Source organism: Aristolochia californica, unplaced genomic scaffold (assembly GCF_029961685.1).
Source record: "Aristolochia californica isolate CCGP_79_NKW_82.1479 unplaced genomic scaffold, dmAriCali1.0.hap1 SCAF_5, whole genome shotgun sequence".
NCBI classification, from domain to species: Eukaryota; Viridiplantae; Streptophyta; class Magnoliopsida; order Piperales; family Aristolochiaceae; genus Aristolochia; species Aristolochia californica.
In genome coordinates, this window is record NW_027182214.1 from 3,049,197 (window position 1) to 3,070,702 (window position 21,506).

A 21,506-nucleotide genomic window follows, 5' to 3' on the forward strand; every position below is an offset into this window, starting at 1 on the left:
ATTATTAGAGAGAGCTGGGATGAGACTTTTTCTGTTGCAAGAATGGAGACATTGCACTGGTAGACTCCTCATCAAAGTGGCTGGCTGTAGCTCAATTTATATGGCAGCTCATACTATGATCTTGGTCAAGCTGGAGGAGGTTGTGTGGCTAGAGATTGCGAGGGCTGCAATTGTCTTGAGTACTTTGCTTCTTACTGGGCTGAGAGTTTACACCAGCACTTTCTTGGGCCTGTTGTCATTGAGGGTAATTTTGCTATTGTCAACTCTTGGATTTTGACTGGGAATCTTCTTGCATGACATCTTTTGATGATATACAAGAAGATCTTATAGTAAAAAGCCAAAAGGCAAGCAAATAAGAATCAAAAGGGGCAATCTCTTGCAATGAGAAATTGATTGGAAACCCTGCTTTGGCTAAAGAGTGAGCTAAAGAATTAGATGATCTAGGAATCAAATTCCATTTACAAAAAAAAAGAGAAAAAAAAAGTGCTAAATCTTGAATTTCATAAAAACTAAGCCAATGTCGCCAAGGGCAGATTTTTTTCCCCTCACACCAACTAATCACACTTTTAGAATCCCCTTCAACATGAAGTTGCCCTTGAAATTTGTCACGAAAAATACGATGACCTTTTCTAAGGGCAAGGAGCTCTGCAGAAGAAGAGTCAGATATAACAACATGCCCTGAAAAGGAGATCAAGATTCTGGCAGAAGAATCTCTTAAAACATTACCTACAGTAGGAGCACCAGGGTTCCTAAAGATGATCCGTCACAATTTAATTTGATGAGATGAGAAGCTGGCGGAGACCATTCAACCATCCTTGGGAGAAACTGATTGATGAAAGGCAATCTGAGCCTACTTGTTTCTCTGCATGTCACCAGAAATATTATTAAATAACTTCAAAAACTTCAGCCAGACTATATATAACCTTAGAGAAAGCCTTCACAGCCAATTAAATAACTTCAAAGATTTCAGCCAGACTATATATAACCTGAGAGAAAGCCTTCACAGCCAAAGACTTCTATGAAGAAGAAACTTGCTGAAAATTTCTAGAGCTCCTTTTCAACCAGATCATGCAAGGCATGAATACGAAACAAACTTGCATCATGTTTTCCCGCATATAGGAAAGCGAATCCCAGAACAAAGAGAAAACAATTCAGAAATAGATGCTGGGATACATAAACTTATTCAACAGAACCAAAAAAATCTGGTCGTAACAAGCATATATAGTTTTTTTTATGAAATGTGATTTTATTAAGAAAACAAAAAAGGAGTTAAACTCCTGACAACAATAGATTGCAAAGAAGCTCCTTGCTTGGCTAAAGCATCAGCCACAAAATTTGTTGATCTCGGAATGAGAGACCAAAAACAATAAAAAAGATTGACAATATCCAAAATTTCAAAAAAGGCATTCCAATGGCACCACAGAGGTGAAATAGTTTCATTCTCAACTCCACAAAGCAAGCATAAATGGCTAGATATAGAAACCCCGCGATAAGGCAGATTATCACGAGTGAGAACGTTTCCATGCAAACTACTCCATAAGAAGAATTTAGCTTTTGGAGATCCAGATAGAGACCAGGCTGAGGCTGTTGTATGATAAGAAGCAACTTCAGCAATAAGCATGCGATAGCAAGATGAAACTGAAAAAACGTTATCAACATCAGAGTCCAATCAATTTTATCAATCTGAGAAACTTTTTTTTTTTTTTAAATGATGCTGATTTTTATTAAGACAAAAGCTCAAAAGAACAATTTACAAAAGAGGGAAGCCTTCCCAAACAATGAGAGATTACTGGGAAGTTCCAAATTTTGCCAATTTATTAGCCAAAGAGTTGGCTGATCTAGGAATGAGATTCCAATTACAATGAGTAGAAGGTACGATGTCAGCAATACTATCAGTGATGGGCCAGTGGTGCCAAGGGGAGAAGCTGCCTTTGGTATACCAACTAATAACCGTCTTCGAGTCACCTTCAATGATTAACTTGCCATGGAGACGATCCCTGAAGATTTGGAGGCCGAACAACAGAGCACTAACTTCAGCAGTATTAGAATCGACAATGCCCACCGGACCAGCATAAGAAAGAATAGGGTCTCCATTGTGACCTTTGAACACACCACCTTGTCCAGCTGGCCCAAGACATCCAATAGCACTACCATCAAAATTCAACTTAATGCAGTCGCAAGGGGGAGGATCCCAGATAGCCATACTCGGAGTTCTGTTGGGGCCAGATATATGAGCAATCAAATTCCAATTTTCCCGAAGGAAACCCTAGATAGAGTGGAAAAATCCTTCTTTGTATGAAGCCAACTCGAGATGAGGCCAACGGTATGAGAAGCCGTGTTGTCCGGGGTGCTAGCTTTGGAGTTGAATCTCCGGTTGTTCCACTCAAGCCAAATGCACTGTGTAACATGCGCAATACAGGCCGAAAGTATTAACTTGCCCACCCGAGGAAGGAGAATCCCTCGAATCATCTTAAAGGTGCCAAAGAGGTCATGATGTAGTCCCACTTGGAGCCCAATTTTCTGAAAGATCTTCATCCAAACTTGCCACGAAAATCCACAGTGTAAGAGGACATGCTGGACTCTTTTTGCACTCACCGCAACGGGGACAAGAAAGATCGGGGGGCAGTGAAGCCTCTTCTATGAAGGTTGTCTGAAGTAAGAATTTGTTCTCTGATGGCTGACCATACGAAAATTTTGATTTTGCTTGGCGCTGAGAGTTTCCAAGCCAGATTCGCCTTGTGCTCATGAATATTGTAGTCTTGTTTTCTGATATGAGAGTAAGACGAAGTGACAGTGAATTGGCCATTATTACTGGGATTCCAAATCAGCTTATCAACTGAGTGTTCCCAGATAATAGTACTGCTAAATTGGTAAGGAGAGAGCAAAAAGCCAACGATTCTTCATCATTTAATCCCCGACGGAATGGGAGACTCCACAAATGATCACTCCATGCAATCTAAGAAACTTGAAGATAGCTATCATCAAGATTGCAAATAAATCAGCAAATTCCAAAGCTTTTTCATCCGTAAGATCTCGTCTAAATTGACAACTCTAATCAATGCGCTTAAAGCTCCTTTCTTCAATAATATCTGAAATTTTAGTTTGTTGATGTCCAGCAAGAAGAAATAAGAAACAGTATTTCGCATTAAATGGGAAATCAAGAAACCAAAGCTCAGTCCAAAAACTAATGGAGGAGCCTAAACCAGCATGAAATCGTATATGAGAAGCAAACATGGTGAAATTTTTATGGATGTATCTCCATATTGGAGATCGCTGACTAAGACCAGTAATGTTATTTCTTCCAAATACCAAGGTCGATTTGGCATTCCAAGTTTTCTTTGGACAAGAGATATCCAAGGTAAATTAGCAAAGACGCCAGCCACAAAATTCGCAAACCTAGGAACATGGGACCAAATACAGGTAATGTGCGAGATAATGTCCATAATAGAATAGAAAACATCCCAATGTCACCATGGTGGGGGTAGAGGAGGAAAAGAACCATCCAATAATCATCGCGGAATCTCCCTCGATGTGGAGAGGCCCGGAGAGACGATCCAGGAAAATGGTGAAGCCACTGAGGAGTGCTTGGAGCTCAGTTGAGGTGGAGTTAGAGATGCCCATGGGACCAGAGTAGGACATGAGCTGATTACCGCATGAGTTCCGAAACATGTCACCAAAGCCTGCCATGCCAGGATAGCCAAGGGAGCTACCGTCAAAATTCAGCTTGATGAAGCCCGGTTGAGGAGGTTGCTACACCTGCATAATGGGAGGTCTAGTCGGAGAGCCCATCATAGCAAGGACATGCCAATTGTCTCTGAGAGGGCAGCCCAAGAGAGAGGAGAACTCCTTCCTGGAGTGGAGCCACGTAGAGATGGAACCAATGATAGATGATGCAACCCTATCTTGAGAGAAAAACTTGGCTTTGAATCGCCTATTGTTACGCTCCTTCCAAAGGCCCCAAGGGATAAAAGCAACACAAGCAGAGACAAGCATCTAGCCCAACTTGGGCAGGGAGATTCCAAGGATCATGCAGTAGGCCGAGAGAAGATCCCGAGGCAAGCTTAACTGAAAAGCCAATCTGACTGAGAGTGCTCATCCAAATCAACCATGAGAATGGGCAAGAGATGAGAAGATGACTGATAGTCTCATCCTCAAGGTCACAAAGGGAGCTGGAAGCACAAGCACTATGGCTACCACGTCGTCGAAGATTGTCAGCGGTAAGGATCTTGTTAAGACCAGCACTTCACAGGAAAAAATTGACCATTGGGGGAGCACATAATCGCCAAATAAGGGAAGGAGAGAACAATGGAACTTTAGCTCTTGGGAGAGAGGAGAGAAGAAACTGATGGAGAGAAAAAAAAGGAAAAGAGAGAGGTGTATGGATGAATTCGAGCCAAGAGGAAGAGGCTTGAATACTCCACCCCATGCCTTGAAGCTATATTTATAGTTGTGGGAAGGTGTTTACACTGACTATAATGTCCTTAGGGTTACATGATTCGAAAAGAAAAAAAAACATAAGAGGATACTCACCAGCTTGCATAATTAAAATTCTGTGTCATCTCTATGGAAGTTCTTGTTATTTACTAGCCATGCCACCCTTACACATGTGGGTGGCTTTTAACATATACTTTATCTCAGGAAGGGGCCTCTTTGATACACGTCATTGTTAGAGATACCTTTCTCATGAGATGAGTGTCATTTTACTTGCTTCTATTTTAGTTTTACTTGATGTTCCCTTTCCTTTCTTTTGCCTCTAGGCATTGGATCCTCTTGATGTACTTTCCGACTTTTCGTTGTTAATGTCTATTAATGGTAATATTCCGACATATATGTGCTAAGAAAATCCGTTGATTACTACTTGTTCAGCTAGTCTTAAGATGGGCCAGGACCCAACTTTAGCATGTTATTAGAGCAGGCCGTCTGCCTTGTTGGGTCTAGTTTGTGCCCCGTTTGGAATGTACTCTGTTTGTGTTGCCCATGTCTCAGATCTGTTGTCCCTTCATTTAAGCCTAAATGTGAGGGAGAGTGTTGGCAGGAATAGTTCCAAATAGATAAGTGTTAAGAAAAATCCTATGCTTATTACTTAGAAAAAGACCTCCGAACTTCAGCTGGTCATTTGGATAGACCTGGACTTAACTTTAGCAAAATCATTTCTTGTTGTTATAAAAACAAAACCTGGGAAGACATTTTTAGCAATTTGTTGCATGCATTTATGTGCACGGAGTTTTCATGTCATGATGTGTATAAGATCAAACTATGATAAAAAAAACAGCTTGCTGGCAAGCAGACATGGGTACTCATTAGCGTTTAATTTTATTATCTTTTATTGTCGCTTTGCAGTTCAATTTTGGAGGCTTCGTGTCTTTTTGCTGAAATGGTTCAGCATGGACTCCGATGTATTGCGTTCTGTAAAACTCGAAAACTGAGTGAGCTGGTTCTATCCTACACGTATGTGCATGATGCCATGAACTTGTCTCCACTTGTCCTTATTTAGTTGGAACTTGTCATGATTTATTCTAGGAATCTTTGATTTGTGCTTGTTTTCCTTTTTCTTTTTCTTTATTCTGCTTTTCAAATTAATCTAGTATTTGACAGGCGTGAGATTCTTGAGGATACTGCGCCTAGTTTGGTTGATACAATAGGTGCATACCGTTCTGGCTATACAGCTAAGGTTGGTTTTTTGTCATTTTTTGTCTCTCACAAACTAGAGGTAGTCTGAGTGGTTGCAGCATCTTTTTTGTTGTGCTGTTGTGTAGTGGTAATGTATTTTCAGTTGTATCATTTTTCTGCTTCTTTAATTTTAATGTTGGTGTGGAGTGATGTACCATCTAGTTTTTTATTGAGACCTATATTGATAGTTATTCCAAAACATACTTCGTATGTTTCAATGAAGCATCTAGACTTTACCACTTTGCATGTCTAGTTATGATTGTCTGTACGAACTGCTTTAATTAGAATGGATCATTGGTTTCTAGCCTCTCTTCCTCCATGGATGCTTAAGTTGAACCTCTGGGACTTGCACGTTGATGAAAGGAAGATGCATTCATTAGGAGGTTGATAGTTTGTCTATAGTAACACCTGTTTCAGGTTGCTTTGTTGATAAGATATGGGAGGATTACAAAAGACTACTTATAACATCTTGTATACATTGTACAATAGGAAGGATTAGTATATATACATATATGCAGGAAAGGAGGCTGGACTTTTTGCACCCACTTTTTCTTTCTTTACAAAAAGGTCATTTATAATGTTGGAGTCTAGGGGTATTATTATCTTTTATATGTTTTTTGGGTTGAGCCCGGTTGTATCCCAAAAAGACTAACCATTTATGAGGCTTATTACTCAACCTTATAACCCACTAACTTTTCTTCTCAATTTCATTGTGAAACTTTTTTCCACTCAACACTTTCCCTCATGTCCACTTGTACACATAACAGGTCTGAGACATTGCGCACAAACTCCTATTGAGCAAACAACACACAGATTCCCACCTCATGGAGCCCACAACTCCTACCTCATGGAGTCCATAACACAAATAACCTGGGGAACACAAACTGGGCCTCGGCCCATGCACAAAATATGCTCTGATACCACTTTTGGGTTAAGCCCAATTCCATCCCAAAATGACTCGTCATTTAGGAGGCCTATTGCTCGACCTTATAATCCACCAAGTTTTCTTCCCTTTTCTCAATGTTAGAGTTTTTCCCACTCAACACAACGGTGCCTTATCTGCTCGTTTGAGCTTTCTTAATAAAATTCAGTATCATTTAATTTTTTTTTATAAAAAATGGATATTTTTTTTAAATCAACATTATTATTGAACAAAATAATTGAAATTTAAGTCTTTGAATTTAAATGTACAGTAAAATTAAAAAATGGTTGCAGTAACTTATATAGACTTGAGTCCATATTCCCTTTTTCCTATACACACACACACACATACATACACATATACACACACATACACATAAGGAGGTCAAGTCCAGTCCACCATGTATCTAATTTTTTTCTCCTTTAAAGGTCTCTATTTGCAAGAGTGCTGCTTACTTCATTATATCTACTGCAATGCCATTACCTCCATTTTATCATTTACAAAATGATAAAAATAAAAAGTATCTGAAATAAATTTCAAACATGGATGCATGTGACATGAAAAAGATGTAGAGTAAGTGGAGATTAAGTCTTTTTTGTTGGAAGAAGAAATTAGGTTTTAAGCCGTTCAATTTAAACTTAATGATTAAATTAAAAATTGGGTCCACCTAACTTAGATGGACTTTGGTCCATGTTCTTCTTTCTTTCTCTCTCTTTCTATATATATACACACAAACACACACACGAACATATTATTTTTATGCATATATGTTTTTACATCTTAGTTAACTAATGGAACAGGATAGAAGGAAAATAGAGTCTGATTTCTTTGGTGGAAAGCTTCGAGGGGTTGCAGCAACAAATGCATTAGAACTTGGGATTGATATTGGAAATGTTGATGCAACTCTACATCTTGGCTTTCCTGGAAGTATTGCTAGGTAGGAGTTTGCTTTCTCTTAATTTTCAGGCAGATTTTTCTCTTTATATACGAGTTATAACTGTATGTTTTTATTTGCAGTCTGTGGCAGCAAGCTGGGAGGTCAGGGAGAAGGGAGAAGCCATCTCTTGCCGTATACATTGCATTTGGGGGACCTCTTGATCAGTATTACATGAAATTCCCACAGAAACTATTTGGTAGCCCAATTGAGCACTGTCTAGTTGATTCCCACAACAAGCAGGTTTTTTGTCATTTCCATATACTTGGGATTTGGCATTTTTTGCAATCTTGCTATTGTGAATCCACCTCAGCTGTTTATTTTATGCTGGTGCATGTACTAGTGTCACTTGTGATCGTCAAAATGTTGGGAGTTTATCGAACATTTTATGCAAGGAAGAAGAAGGAAGCATACTTTTTTTTTTTTTTTTTTTGAAAAGAGCACTTTTATCTGAAAGCCCAAAGGTAACACAGCTGCAGCAGAGGAGAGGTGGGCCCCCTTACAATGAAACATTGGTAGGTGACCCCCACTTTAGCCAATGAATCAGCTAAGCCATTAGCCGATTTTATAAGATGAGACCAGCAAGATCCGTGATTTCATTAAAAAAGATGGCACAGCTTCCACCAGGGGGGGGGGGGGGTGCTTGCCGCTGCTCCCATTGATGGCGACAAGAGATATGCGCTCAACAATAAGCTGAATGGCTTGATCCGTAATTTCATTAAAAAAGATGGCACAACTTCCATGGGGGGGGGGGGGGGCTTGCCACTGCACCCATTGATGGCGACAAGAGAGATGTGCTCAACAATGAGCTGAATTCTTTCTTCCTATGAGTATAAAAATTTGTACATAGACATGTTGAACAAGATAGTGCCATAATATAAAAAATCCGATCATGTAAAATGACCAAAATACTTTTGAACTGATTTTCTCACTCTCCCTCAAGTTGGAGTATATATATCCATGAGGCCCAACTTGTCACAGAAGGTTATGAATTCACGCTTTTCTAATGCCTTGGTAAAAACATCTCCAAGTTGATCAGCTGATCAAACATATGGGGTATCACTTCTTTTTTCATCACAACATTTGTGATAAAATGGCAATCCACCTCTATCTGTTTTGTTCTCTCATGAAAAACTGGATTGCTGGCAAAAATATAGTGTGGTTATCACAAAACATAGTCATGGTTCCTTTTGATGAAAGCCTAACTCCCTAGATACCGATCTCACCCACATGAGCTTGTTAACAGTATGTGCCATAGCTCTGTATTCCGCTTTTGCGCTGGATCTAGCTACCACATTCTCTGCTTTTTACTCTTTCAGCAGATTAAGTTTTTTTTTTTTTTTAAATGATGTTGTTTTTTATTAAGACAAAAGCTCAAAAAAGCAATTTACAAAGGAGGGAAGCCTTCCCAAACAATGAGAGATGGCTGGGAAGTTCCGAATTTTGACAATTTATCATCCAAAGAGTTGGCTGATCTAGGAATGAGATTCCAATTACAATGAGTAGAAGATATAAACAATGTTAGCAATACTATCAGTGATGGGCCAGTGGCGCCAAAGGGGGGAGATGTCTTTGGAACACCAACTGATGACAGTCTTCGAGTCTCTGTCAATGATTAACTTGTCATGCAGATGTTCCTTGAAAATTTGGAGGCCGAATAGAAGAGCACTAACTTCAGCAGTATTAGAATCAGCAATGCCCACCGGTCTAGCATAAGAAAGAATAGAGTCTCCATTGTGACCTCTAAAAACACCACCTGCTCCAGCCAGTCTAGGACAACCAATAGCACTACCATCAAAATTGAGTTTAATGCAGTCGCAAGGGGGAGGATCGCAGATGGCCATAATCGGAGTCCTACAGGGGCCAGTCAAAAATGAGTGATCAAACTCCAATTTTCCTTAAGAGAAACACCCAATAGAGCGGCAAATTCCTTAATTGTATGAAGTCCGCTCGAGATGTGGCCAACGGCATGTGAAGCCGTGTTGTCTAGGGTGCAAGCTTTGGAGTTAAATCTCCGGTTATTTCGCTTGAGCCAAATGCACCATGGAACATGCGCAAAATAGGTCAAAAGTATTAACTTGCCCAGCCGAGGAAGGCGAATCCCTCTAACCATCTCAAAGGTGCCGAAGAGGTCCTGAAGTAGCCCCATTGGGAGCCCAATCTTCTGAAAAATCTTCATCCAGACTTGCCAAGAAAATCCAGTGTAAGAGGACATGCTGGACTGTCTCATCACACTCACCACAAAGGGGACAAGAAAGATTAGGGGCGGTGAAGCCTCTTCTATGAAGGTTGTCAGAAGTAAGGATCTGTTCTCCAATGGCCGACCACACGAAAAATTTGATTTTGCTTGGCACTGAGAGCTTCCAAGCCAAATTTGCCTTGTGCTCATGTATACTGTAGTCTTGCTTTTTGATATGATAATAAGTTGAAGCAACAGTGAATCGGCCATTAATGCTGGGCTTCCAAGTCAGCTTGTCAACTGAATGCTCCTAGATAGTAGTACTGCTGAGTCTAGTAAGGAGAGAGCAAAAAGCCGAAGATTCCTCATCATTTAGTCCCCAGCGGAACGGGAGACTCCACAATTGATCCCTCCATGAATCAACTACTGAGCAAGAGAGGTCTCTAGCCACCCTATACAGCCCCAGGAAGTCCTCCGAGAGGGAGTGGGGGCCACACCATTCATTCAACCAGAAGAGTAGGGTCCTTCCATTGCCCATGTGAAACAAGGTAGCATCTCTGAATACTGGGAGGAGCTGATTAAGTTGCCACCCAGAAAGACACAATAGCCTGTAGTTGATCTTCTGTCTAGCTTTGACCTAGTGTAGTCTGCATTAGATAAAACTTCAACTTTGAAGTAACCACTATTTTAAATACAAGACATTTCCCTGGTGCTTCCTTGAGATATCTCAAGATCCTCTAAGCTGCTTCGAGATGGATCTTCTGTAGGAGTTCCATAAATTGGCTTACTACCCTCACTGCAAAAGATATATCCGGGCACGTAACTATGGCATATATAAGTTTCCCAACCAGTCTCCTATACAATGTTTTATAATTTGACTCTACACTTTGGTCATCATGCAGATTGTTTTCAACTTCCATCACAGTATCTACTGGTTTAGCTCCCAATAGTCTATACTCATGTAGCATATCAGTTATATACTTTGAGATAACACCAGTCCTTTGCTTCTTGCAACTTTGACACCCAATAAATATTTCAATGTCCCCAAGTCTTTAGTTTGGAAATGAGTGGCAAGTAACCTTTTAACTTCTTCGGGTATCTCTACCAAATAATATAATATCATCCACATAAAAAAATTATGATCCTCAATGGCCTTTTCCTTTTTTTTTTTTTTGAAATGATGCTGATTTTTATTAAGACAAAAGCTCAAAAGAGCAATTTACAAAGGGAAGCCTTCCCAAACAATGAGAGATTGCTGGGGAGTTCTGAATTTTGCCAATTTATCAGCAAAGAGTTAGCTGCTCTAGGAATGAGATTCCAATTACAATGAGTAGAAGATACAATGTCAGCAATACTATTAGTGATGGGCTAGCGGCACCAAGGGGGGGAGCTGTCTTTGGAACACCAACTAATAACAGTCTTCAAGTCACCTTCAATGATTAATTTTGCCATAGAGACAGTCTCTGAAGATTTGGAGGCCAAACAGCAGAGCACTAACTTCAGCAGTATTAGAATCGGCAATGCCCATCGGACCAGCATGAGAAAGAATCAGGTCTCTATTGTGACGTTTGAACACACCGTCTGCTCCAGTCGGCCCAGGACATCCAATAGCACTACCATCAAATTTCAACTTAATGCAGTCGCAAGGGGGAGGATCCTAGATGGCCATACTCGGAGTTCTGCAGAGGCCAGACATATGGGCGATCAAATTCCAATTTTCCCGAAGGTAAACCCTCGATAGAGTGGCAAAATCCTTCCTTGTATGAAGCTAGCTCGAGATGAGGCCAACGGCATGAGAAGCCATGTTGTTTGAGGTGTTAGCTTTGGAGTTGAATCTCTGGTTGTTCCGCTCAAGCCAAATACTCCATGGAACATGCGCAAGACAGGTCGAAAGTATTAACTTGCCCAGCCAAGGAAGGTGAATCCCTCGAACCATCTCTAAGGTGCCAAAGAGGTCCTGATGTAGCCCCACTTGGAGCCCAATTTTCTAAAAAATCTTCATCCAAACTTGCCACGAAAATCTACAGTGTAAGAGGACATGCTGGATTGTCTCTTTGTACTCACAGCAAAGGGGACAAGAAAGATCGGGGGTGGTGAAGCCTCTTCTATGAAGGTTGTCCGAAGTAAGAATCTGTTCTTTGATGGCCGACCACACAAAAAATTTGATTTTTCTTGGCGCTGAGAGTTTCCAAGCCAAATTCGCCTTGTGCTCGTGAATATGGTAGTCTTGCTTTCTGATATGAGAGTAAGCAGAAATAACAGTGAATCGGCCATTATTGTTGGGCTTCCAAATCAGCTTATCAATTGAGTGCTCTCGGATAATAGTATTATTGAGTCTGGTAAGGAGAGAGCAAAAAGCCAACAATTCCCCATCATTTCATCCCCGACGGAACGGGAGACTCCACGACTGATCACTCCATGAATCAGCCACAGAGCAAGAGAGGTCGCTAGCCACCCTATGCAGCCCCGGGAAGTCCTTCGAGAGGGATCGGGGCCACACCATTCATCCAACCAGAAGATAGCATATCTGATTACTAGAAGGAGTTTGAAAATTGATTTCCATATAGGGGATATGAGGCGAGCGGCGCCACCCTCTCTCCACCAGGCACCCGAAAACTGAAGGTAGAATTTCACCATATTCCTCCATAAACTGTTATGCTTGTTGTTGAAATTCCAAATCCATTTGAGCATAAGAGCTTTGTTCATTTCTCTTGTAGCCCGGATGCCCAATCCTGCCCTATTATGAGGCATGCAAATATCCTTCCAACTAACCAAATGGTATCTGAAGGTGTCTTCTAAACCTCTCCAGAGAAATCGCCGATGGATGACATCAATTTTAAAGCAAACAGAGGCCGGACAGTGCATGAATGATAACAGATAATTTGGCAGCTGAGCTAGACAAGACTTGAGGAGAGTGAGACGCCCCGCTGTTGATAAGAGTTTACCCTTCCCAAGTGGCTAGCTTCTTTTCAAATTTCTCAATGAGGGGGACCATAGTGATGCCGAAGGCCGAGAATCAAAAGTGGGAGCCAAGATATGTAACTGGCATATTTCCCACAGGGCATCCCAAGTAGTCCGCCATATCCCCAAGCCCAGCTAAATCAATGTGGTAGCCAAGAAGAGTGGTTTTTCCCCAGTTTATGTTCTGACCGAAAGCCAATTCAAATAATCCCAGAATAGCACACAATTTTTTGATCTAATCCATAGTACCAACCCCAAAGCAAATAGTATCATCTGCAAACTGGAGAATTGGAATATTAAAGGTTGTGCAATCTATCGTTGGGAGGAGCTATCGCATGTTCTTGGCCGAGTATATCAAGGAGGATAGATATTCTACTACCACGTTGAAGAGCATGGGGGAGAGGAGGTCTCCCTATCTGATTCCCCCGGTTCCCTTAAAATACCCACAAACTGTTCTGTTGGGAAGGATGGAGTCGCTTGCAGAGGAGATGCAGCTTTGGATCCAGAAGAGCCATTTTTCCCCGAATCCCATCTTCCCCAGGAGGGTGTCCAGAAACTTCCAGTTAACTCTGTCAAATGCCTTTTCGAAGTCAAGCTTGAGGATGAATCTGGGGAGCTTGAGGACCTTGAAATGATGACTAAGTTCATGACATGCCATGGCTGACTAAGTTTTTCCCTTAATAAAAGCACTTTGGCCATGGTGAATGGCAATAGGGAGGACTACCCTGAGTCGACTAGCAAGGATGCGCGCAATCACCTTATATGCACTAGTGGTGAGACTGATTGGCCGGAAGTCAGATGGGAGCTCTGCCCCATCTTTTTTAGGGATGGGGGTGATGAAAGAGGCTCCAATACTCCTATATCTGATGCCATGCTGATAAAAGGAGCAGGCCATGCCGGAAATGTCGTTTCTGATGAAAGGCCAGCAACGACGATAAACTTCCCCGTTGAATCCATTCGGGCCCGGAGCCCGATCCAGAGGAAGATCAAGGGCTGCAATTTCAATTTCCCGACCAGAGAAGGGGAACTCGATGAGGCTCGCTGCAACTGATGGAATAACTTGGAGGTTAACCCTTTGGAATAAAGGTGGATTGGCAGGTGATCAGAGTATAAATCTGCAAAAAAAATCACATGTGAGTCAGAAATAAGGGTTCGGTTTGAGGTGGTCTCACCGTTGATGCTGAGCATGGCAATGTGGTTGGCCCTTCATCGTGCAGAAGCAACTGCATGGAAGAATTTAGTATTAGCATCCCCATTAAAGAGCCATTTGAATCTTGCACGTTGCTTCCATTGCACTAACTCAATGGCCTTTTCATGACAAACAATGAATGATCGCAGTGGCTCCTAGAGAAGCCCATAGACATCACTACTTGTTTAATTGCTCGAGGAGATAACTTATCTTTGGATGATCCCAAATGAGTAAAATTAACACATCCAAAGACACATGGAGAAATTGAAAACAATGGATCCGAAGGCAACAAATTTTAAATAGGAATTTAACCTCAAGGATAGATGAAGGCATCCTATTAATCAAGTGACATGTAGAGTAAGTATTGTGTCACCCAATAGTGCTTAGGAACCTTCATATGTAACATCATAGTGCAAGCTACTTCTAGTAGATGAAAATTTTCACGCTTTGTGACTCCATTTTGTTATGGAGTAAACACACATGTGGTCTGTTGAATGGTCTCTTGATTTTGACAAAAGCTATCAAACTTATGATTCATAAATTTAAAACCATTGTTAGTATGCAAAATATGAATGGAAGCCGAAAAATGATTCTTTATTTCATTGTAAAAAAGTTTGAATACATCAAATGCTTCAGACTTCTCTTGAAGGAGGTAGACCCATGTACTCCTACTAAAATCATCAATGAATGAAATAATGTACCTAAAACCAAACAGACTAGTTACAAGACAAGGAGCCCAAACATCTGAATGAATAACCTCAAATAGTTGATTTGTCTTATGATGTGAGGTTTTGTTGAATTTAGGATCCCATGATTAGAACCTCGAGCAAAGTAAGAGAGAGAGAGGAGAAGAAAAGAAGAAGAGAAGAGAAGAGAAGAGAGAAAGGGAGAGAGAGAGCCTTTAGGCTAAGAGAGTTTGGACGAATTAAGAGAAGGGGAGAAAGCTTGAATGCTCTACCCCAAGCCAAGGGCCTCTATTTATAGTTTTTGAGAGGATGTTACAATGTCCATAATGTCATTAGGGCTAGAAGCTTTATATAAGAAAAGACATAATTAGACATGTTCCTCCTTGACTAATTACATCTTTGTGCCATCTTTATGAGAAGTCTTCTTATTTACCATGATGCCACCTCTCTTGGACGTGTGGGCCTTCCTTGGGCCCATCTTCCAACACTCCCCCTCAAGTTGGGGGTGAGGGAATATCATAAATGCCCAGCTTGCCGCAAATGGTGTATAGGATCTTCTTTTATAAAATGGCAATCCATCATATCTTCCAACACTCCCCCTCAAGCTGGTGGTCTCTTTGTTCTTTGAGTTCATCATTATACTCATCATGAAGGTTATGATCAACATCCATAGGAGTCTCCATTGATTTTGCCCCTGACTGACCATACTTTTGTAACATGTCTGTGACATATTTTTGCCGCATCAACACAAGTCCTGTCTTACTTTCTTGCAACCTCAATGCCAAAAAAATGTTTAATAGAACCCAAATCTTTAGTTTGGAAATGTTTTGATAGATGTATCTTTGCTTCTTCAATGCATTTTATGCCACTTCCTGATGGAACGATATCATCTACATATACCAGTAGTACAACAATACTTGATTGCCTCCTCATGATAAATGAGTGATCACAGTGGGTACGAGAGAAAACAAAAGATATTAAAACTTGGTTAAACTTCTCAAACCAAGTGTTAGGGCTCTATTTAAGGCTATATATCGCCTTCTTGAGTCTACACACCTTACCAATCCACCCCTGAGTAACATACCCAGGAGGTTGCCCATGCAAGAAGACATTTTTATATCTAGTTGAAGTAAAGGCCAATTTGATTCACTGTAACAGATCAAAATACGTACATAAGTCAGTCGAGCTACTAGCGCGAAGGTTTCAAAAACATCAATTTCGTATGTCTGAGTGTAGCCTTTGGCTACCAATCAAACCTTATATCGCTCAATGGATCCATCAACTTTATATTTCACAATATATACCCAGTGACACCCAAATATAGTAGCACCAGGAGGCAAGTCACACAGTACCCATGTACCTCTATCACATAAGGCCTCCATCTCAACATCATAGCTTGCTTCTATTGAGGAGATAAAAGAGCATCCTGTACAAGGAAGGAACAACACTGGATGACAAGGCAAGAATAAAATTGTCTATATTGTATTGATGAGACAAGGAATCAAGGGATACATAGTTAAACATAGGATACTGTGTTTCCGATTTAAATCACTTACCTCAAGACCGGTAAGCAAAGAGGATGTTGGATTGGCGAGAGAGAGGGGACTATAGCCTGTTTCCGAATGTCATGTCTTTTATGATACATATGTAATGGTTTTTTTGCAGAAATAGATGGTGAGACAATAGGAGCATCTTCCACAAGAGCTGGAACAACTAGCACTTTTGGACTAGCCATTGGTGGAGTAACACTCTCAGTAGCTGAAGAAAGAAAGAGACATCTTCAAAAAAGGTCATATCAGAAAATACAAATGTCATCCTAGGGGAAGGATAGTAGCATTTATATCCCTTCTATGAATACCCCAAAAAGATACCTTTAACTATACGAGGAGACAAACTTGTTTGTGGAAGAACCAAAGACATAAGCAAAACAAACACATCCAAAGACACAGGGAGATAAAGGAAATAACTCATCCAAGAACTGATGAAGGCATTCTATTTATAAGAAGACATGCAATGGGAACTGCATCACCCGAACTGCATCACCCCAATATGATTCGGAACATTCATCTAAATAAGCAAAGTACTTGCAATTTCCAATAAGGGACGATTCTTACTCTCAGCTACTCCATTTTGTTAAGGAGTAAACATACATGAGGACCGGTGCACGATGCCATGATTTTGGCAAAACATATCAAATTTATGATTTATATAGTCTAGGCCATTATCAGTGCAAAGAACACGGAGAGATGTAGCAAACTGGGTTTTTATTTCATTATAAAAGCTTTGAAATGCAATTAATACTTCAGATTTCTCCTATAGGAGATAAACCCAAGTACATTGACTAAAGTTATCAATGAAAGAAAGAAAATACTTTTGACTAAAAACATTGGACATGGTCATGATACATTGGAATGGCAGTTTCAAATAAACTAGTACTCCTTGCTTGACTTCGTGGAAAAAAAGTTCAATGATGTTTGCCCAGTTGACACAATTCACATTGAAAGCATAGACAGGAAGGAAAGTCAAGAAAAAGTTGAACTAGCTTTGCTAGGGATGGATGTCTTAATCAAAGATGTCATTGAAATGGTATGACTGCAGTGTGAAGAGCATGAAAAGAAATTAGGAGTGGTCATCTAGATAATATAATCCACCTCTTTGATGTGCAGAACAAATCACCCACCTCGTTGTGAGATCCTGAAATACACAATGAGACGGAAAAAAAGTTACAGAGCAATTCATGGATTTAGAAAGTTGACTAACAAACAATAGATTAAGAGGAAATCTGGAAACAAATAAAACTGATTGGGTGACATGAATGAAGATGGAACAAGTGTACCCATACCCTGAACTGATGATACAAACGCATTAGCTAAGATGCCATGCTTAATGACAGTAGACTCTTTTAAATCAGAAAACAGGGAAGACATACCTGATATATGAGTTGTAGCTCCTAAGTCAAGAACGTAGGTAGATGTAGAACGCACGTGTAAGGCAAACATACCTGAGCTTGCCAAGGTGGTAGTGGGAAGTGAAGGCTGAGCTATAGATGTTACTCCCTTGGCATCAAGCTGCGAGACAAAGGTTCGAGGAACATTTGGTGCCTAGTTGGTGTCTACGGCCCTACCAGACACCATGAGCGCCACTTATTTTGGGAGGATCTATCGAGGACTTGTCAAAAGTGGCCTATTCCTCTGATGCTTGTGGGTGACTTCAATGTCACTCGCTTTTGCCACGAGAAATCCCCGTCGTCCCGGAGAATCACTACCTCCATGAGGCTATTTACTGATTTTATTGGCAGCTGGGACCTGGATGAGATTGCCCTATCTGGGAAGACCTTCACTTGGTCAAATGGCAGGCCCCCCTGTCCTCTCAAAGCTGGACCGTTTCTTAGCCAACAATGATTGGCTTCAGCTCTACAGTAACGTCTCCGACACAGTGCTCAATAGAGTCGTCTCTGATCATTGGCCGATTATGATTGATACCCATTTTAGCAGTAGCCCCCCCCCCCCCCCCCCCTTCTTTCAGGTTCAACAATAATTGGATGGCGGACACCTCTTTTGATCTATCTCTCCAATCTTTTTGGGAGAATATGACCGTTGAAAGACTGAGAGGGTGGGCTTCCCAATCAAGCTTAAGATGCTAAAGCCGCTACTGAGGTCTTGGGCTTCTGAAAAGAAGGCCTCCTCCTCAATTGCGAGAACCGATGCCCTTGCTCAGATAGCCGTTCTCGACTCGGAGGAGGAAGTCAGAGGTCTCTCTTCTCCGGAAGTCTCTCAGAGGTACGCCCTTCAAGGGCAATTGCAGTCCTTCGCCCATAGCGAGTTAGTGCATTGGAAGCAACGTGCAAGATTCAAATGGCTCTCCGATGGGGATGCTAATACAAAATTCTTCCATGCAGTCACCTCTGCACAAAGAAGGGCCAACCGCATTGCTACGCTTAGCGTCAACGGTGAGGCCACCTCGGACCGAGCCATTATTTATGACTCACTGGTGATTTTTTTTGCAGATTTATACTCGGATCACCAGCCACTTTGGCCCTTCTTCCAAAGGGTTAACCTTTAGGTTATTCCTTCAGCTGTAGCTAGTCTCATCGAGCTCCCCTTCTCTACGCAGGAAATTGAAATTGCAGCCCTTAGTCTTCATTTGGATCGTGCTCCTGGCCCGGATGGATTCAACGGGGAATTTTATCGTCGTTGTTGGCCCTTCATCAGAGAAGACATTTCCAGCATGGCCCGCTCCTTTTATCAGCATGGCATCAAATATAGGAGTATCGGAGCCTCTTTCATCACCCTCATCCCTAAAAAAGATGGGGTAGAGCTCCCATCTAACTTCCGGCCGATCAGTCTCACTACCAGTGCATATAAGGTGATTGCGCGCCTCCTTGCTAGTCGTCTCAGGGCAATCCTCCTTATTGCCATTCACCATGGTCAGAGTGTTTTTATTAAGGGAAGAAACATTCTTGATTCAGCCATGGCATGTCATGAACTTAGTAATCATTTCAAGGTCCGAAAGCTCCCTAAATTCATCCTCAAGCTTGACTTCGAAAAGGCATTTAACAGAGTTAACTGGAAGTTTCTGGATACCCTCCTGGGAAAGATGGGATTCAGAGAAAAATGGCGCTTCTAGATCCAAAGTTGCATCTCCTCTGCAAGCTACTCCGTCCTTCTCAATGGCACAATTTGCGGGTATTTTAAGGGAACCAGAGGAATCAGACAGGGAGACCCCCTCTCCCCCCTGCTCTTCAATGTGGTGGCAGAATACCTATCCTCCTTGATCTACTCGGCCAAGAACATGGGATGGCTCCTACCCACAACTGACTGCACAACCTTTGATATTCCGATTCTCCAATTTACAGATGATACTATTTGCTTCGGGGTTGGTACTATGGATCAAATCAGAAAATTACGTCCCGTGCTGGGATTATTTGAATTGGCTTCTGGTCAGAGCATAAACTGGGGAAAAACCACTCTCCTTGGCTATCATATTGATCCAGCTGGACTTGGGAATATGGTGGACTATCTGGGATGCTCTGTGGGAAATATGCCATCTATGTATCTTGAGGGCTCCCACTTTTTTGATTCATGGCCTTTGGCTTCACTATGGTCCCCTCTCATTGAGAAATTTGAAGCTAGCCACTTGGAGGGGTAAGCTCTTATCAACAGCGGGGCATCTCACTCTCCTCAAGTCTTGTTTGGCAGGGCTTCCAAATTATCTGTTATCATTCATGCACTGTCCGGCCTCCGTTTGCTCCAAAATTGATGCTTTCTATCGAAAATTTTTGTGGAGGGGCTCAGAAGATACCTTTAGATACCATCTGGTCAGTTGGAAGGATATTTGCATGCCCCATAATAGGGGAGGATTGGGCATCCGGCCTACAAAAGAAATGAACAAAGCTCTTATGCTCAAATGGATTTGGAATTTCAACAACAAGCACAACAATTTATGGAAAAATATGGTGAAATTCTACCTTCAGTTTTCAGGTGCATGGTGGAGAGAGGGTGGCGCTGCTCGCCTCCTATCCCCGATATGGAAATCAGTTTTCAAGCTCCTTCCAGTATTCAGAGATGCTACCGCATTTCACACGGGCAACGGAAGGACCCTTCTCTTCTGGTCGGACGAATGGTGTGGCCCCTGATCTCTCTCAGAGGACTTTTCGGGGCTGCATAGGGTGGCAAACAACCTCTCTTGCTCTGCGGCTGATTCATGGAGTTATCACTCGTGGAGTCTTCAGTTTCGTCAAGGATTAAATGATGAGGAATCGTTGGCTTTTTATTCTCTCCTCACTAAACTCAGCAGTACTATTATTCGGGAGCACTCAATTGATAAGCTGATTTGGAAGCCCAGTAATAATGGTCGATTCACTGTCACTTCGGCTTACTCTCATATCAGAAAGCAAGACTATAGTCCTCATGAGCACAAGGCAAATCTGGCTTGGAAACTCTCAGCGCCAAGCAAAATCAAGTTCTTCGTGTGGTCAACCATTAAAGAACAAATTCTTACTTCAGACAACCTTCACAAAAGAGGCTTCACTGCCTCCGATCTTTCTTGTCCCCTATGCGGTGAGTGTGAAGAGACAGTCCAGCATGTCTTCTTATACTGTGGATTTTCGTGGCAAGTTTGGATGCAGATATTTCAAAAAATGGGACTCCAACTGGGGCTACATCAGGACCTCTTTGGCACCTTTGAGATGGTTCGAGGAATTCTCCTTCCTCGGCTGGGCAAGTTAATTCTTTCAGCCTGTCTTGCGCATGTTCCTTTGTGCATTTGGCTCGAGCGGAACAATGGAAGATTCAACTCCAAAGCTAGTACCCCAGATAACACGACTTCTCATGTCGTTGGCCTCATGTCGAGCTGGCTTCATACAAAGAAGGATTTTGCCACTCTTTCAGGGGTTTCCCTTTGGGAAAACTGAAATTTGATCTCTCACATGTCTGGCCCTAACATTCATAAAGCTGAATTTTGATGGTCGTGCTATTGGATGTCCTGGTCCAACAGGAGCAGGTGGTATATTCAGAGGTCACAATGGAGACCCCATTCTTTCTTATGTGGGTCCGGTGGGCATTGCCGATTCTAATACTGCTGAAGTTAGTGCTCTGTTGTTCGGCCTCCAAATCTTCAGAGATCGTTTCCATGGCAAGTTAATCATTGAAGGCGACTTGAAGACGGTTATTAGTTGGTGTTCCAAAGACAACCTCCCCCCTTGGCGCCACTGGCCCATCACTGATAGTATTGTTGACATTGTATCTTCTTTGCATTGTAATTGGAATCTCATTCCTAGATCAGCCAACTCTTTGGCTGATAAATTGGCTAAGTTCGGAACTTCCCAACAATCTCTCATTGTATGGGAAGGATTTCCTCCTTTGTAATATGCTTTTTTGAGCTTTTGTCTTAATAAAAATCAGCATTATTTCAAAAAAAAAAATAGATGCTAAGGTAGAGGGTGCAACGGCCATGCGCTAGGCAAG

General features: G+C 41.6%; 1 protein-coding gene across 3 annotated transcripts in view; it reads left to right on the top strand.

Moving 5' to 3' along the window:
• Window positions 1–21,506, top strand: part of LOC137965684 (uncharacterized) — a 107,427-nt gene that overhangs the window by 66,236 nt on the left and 19,685 nt on the right. For all 3 annotated transcript variants that reach the window (XM_068811995.1, XM_068811996.1, XM_068811997.1), the window contains exons 15-18: window positions 5,341–5,448; window positions 5,596–5,671; window positions 7,393–7,529; window positions 7,610–7,769. In XM_068811995.1, the coding sequence (XP_068668096.1) occupies window positions 5,341–5,448; window positions 5,596–5,671; window positions 7,393–7,529; window positions 7,610–7,769 (481 nt within the window). The remainder of the gene's footprint in view (window positions 1–5,340; window positions 5,449–5,595; window positions 5,672–7,392; window positions 7,530–7,609; window positions 7,770–21,506) is intronic.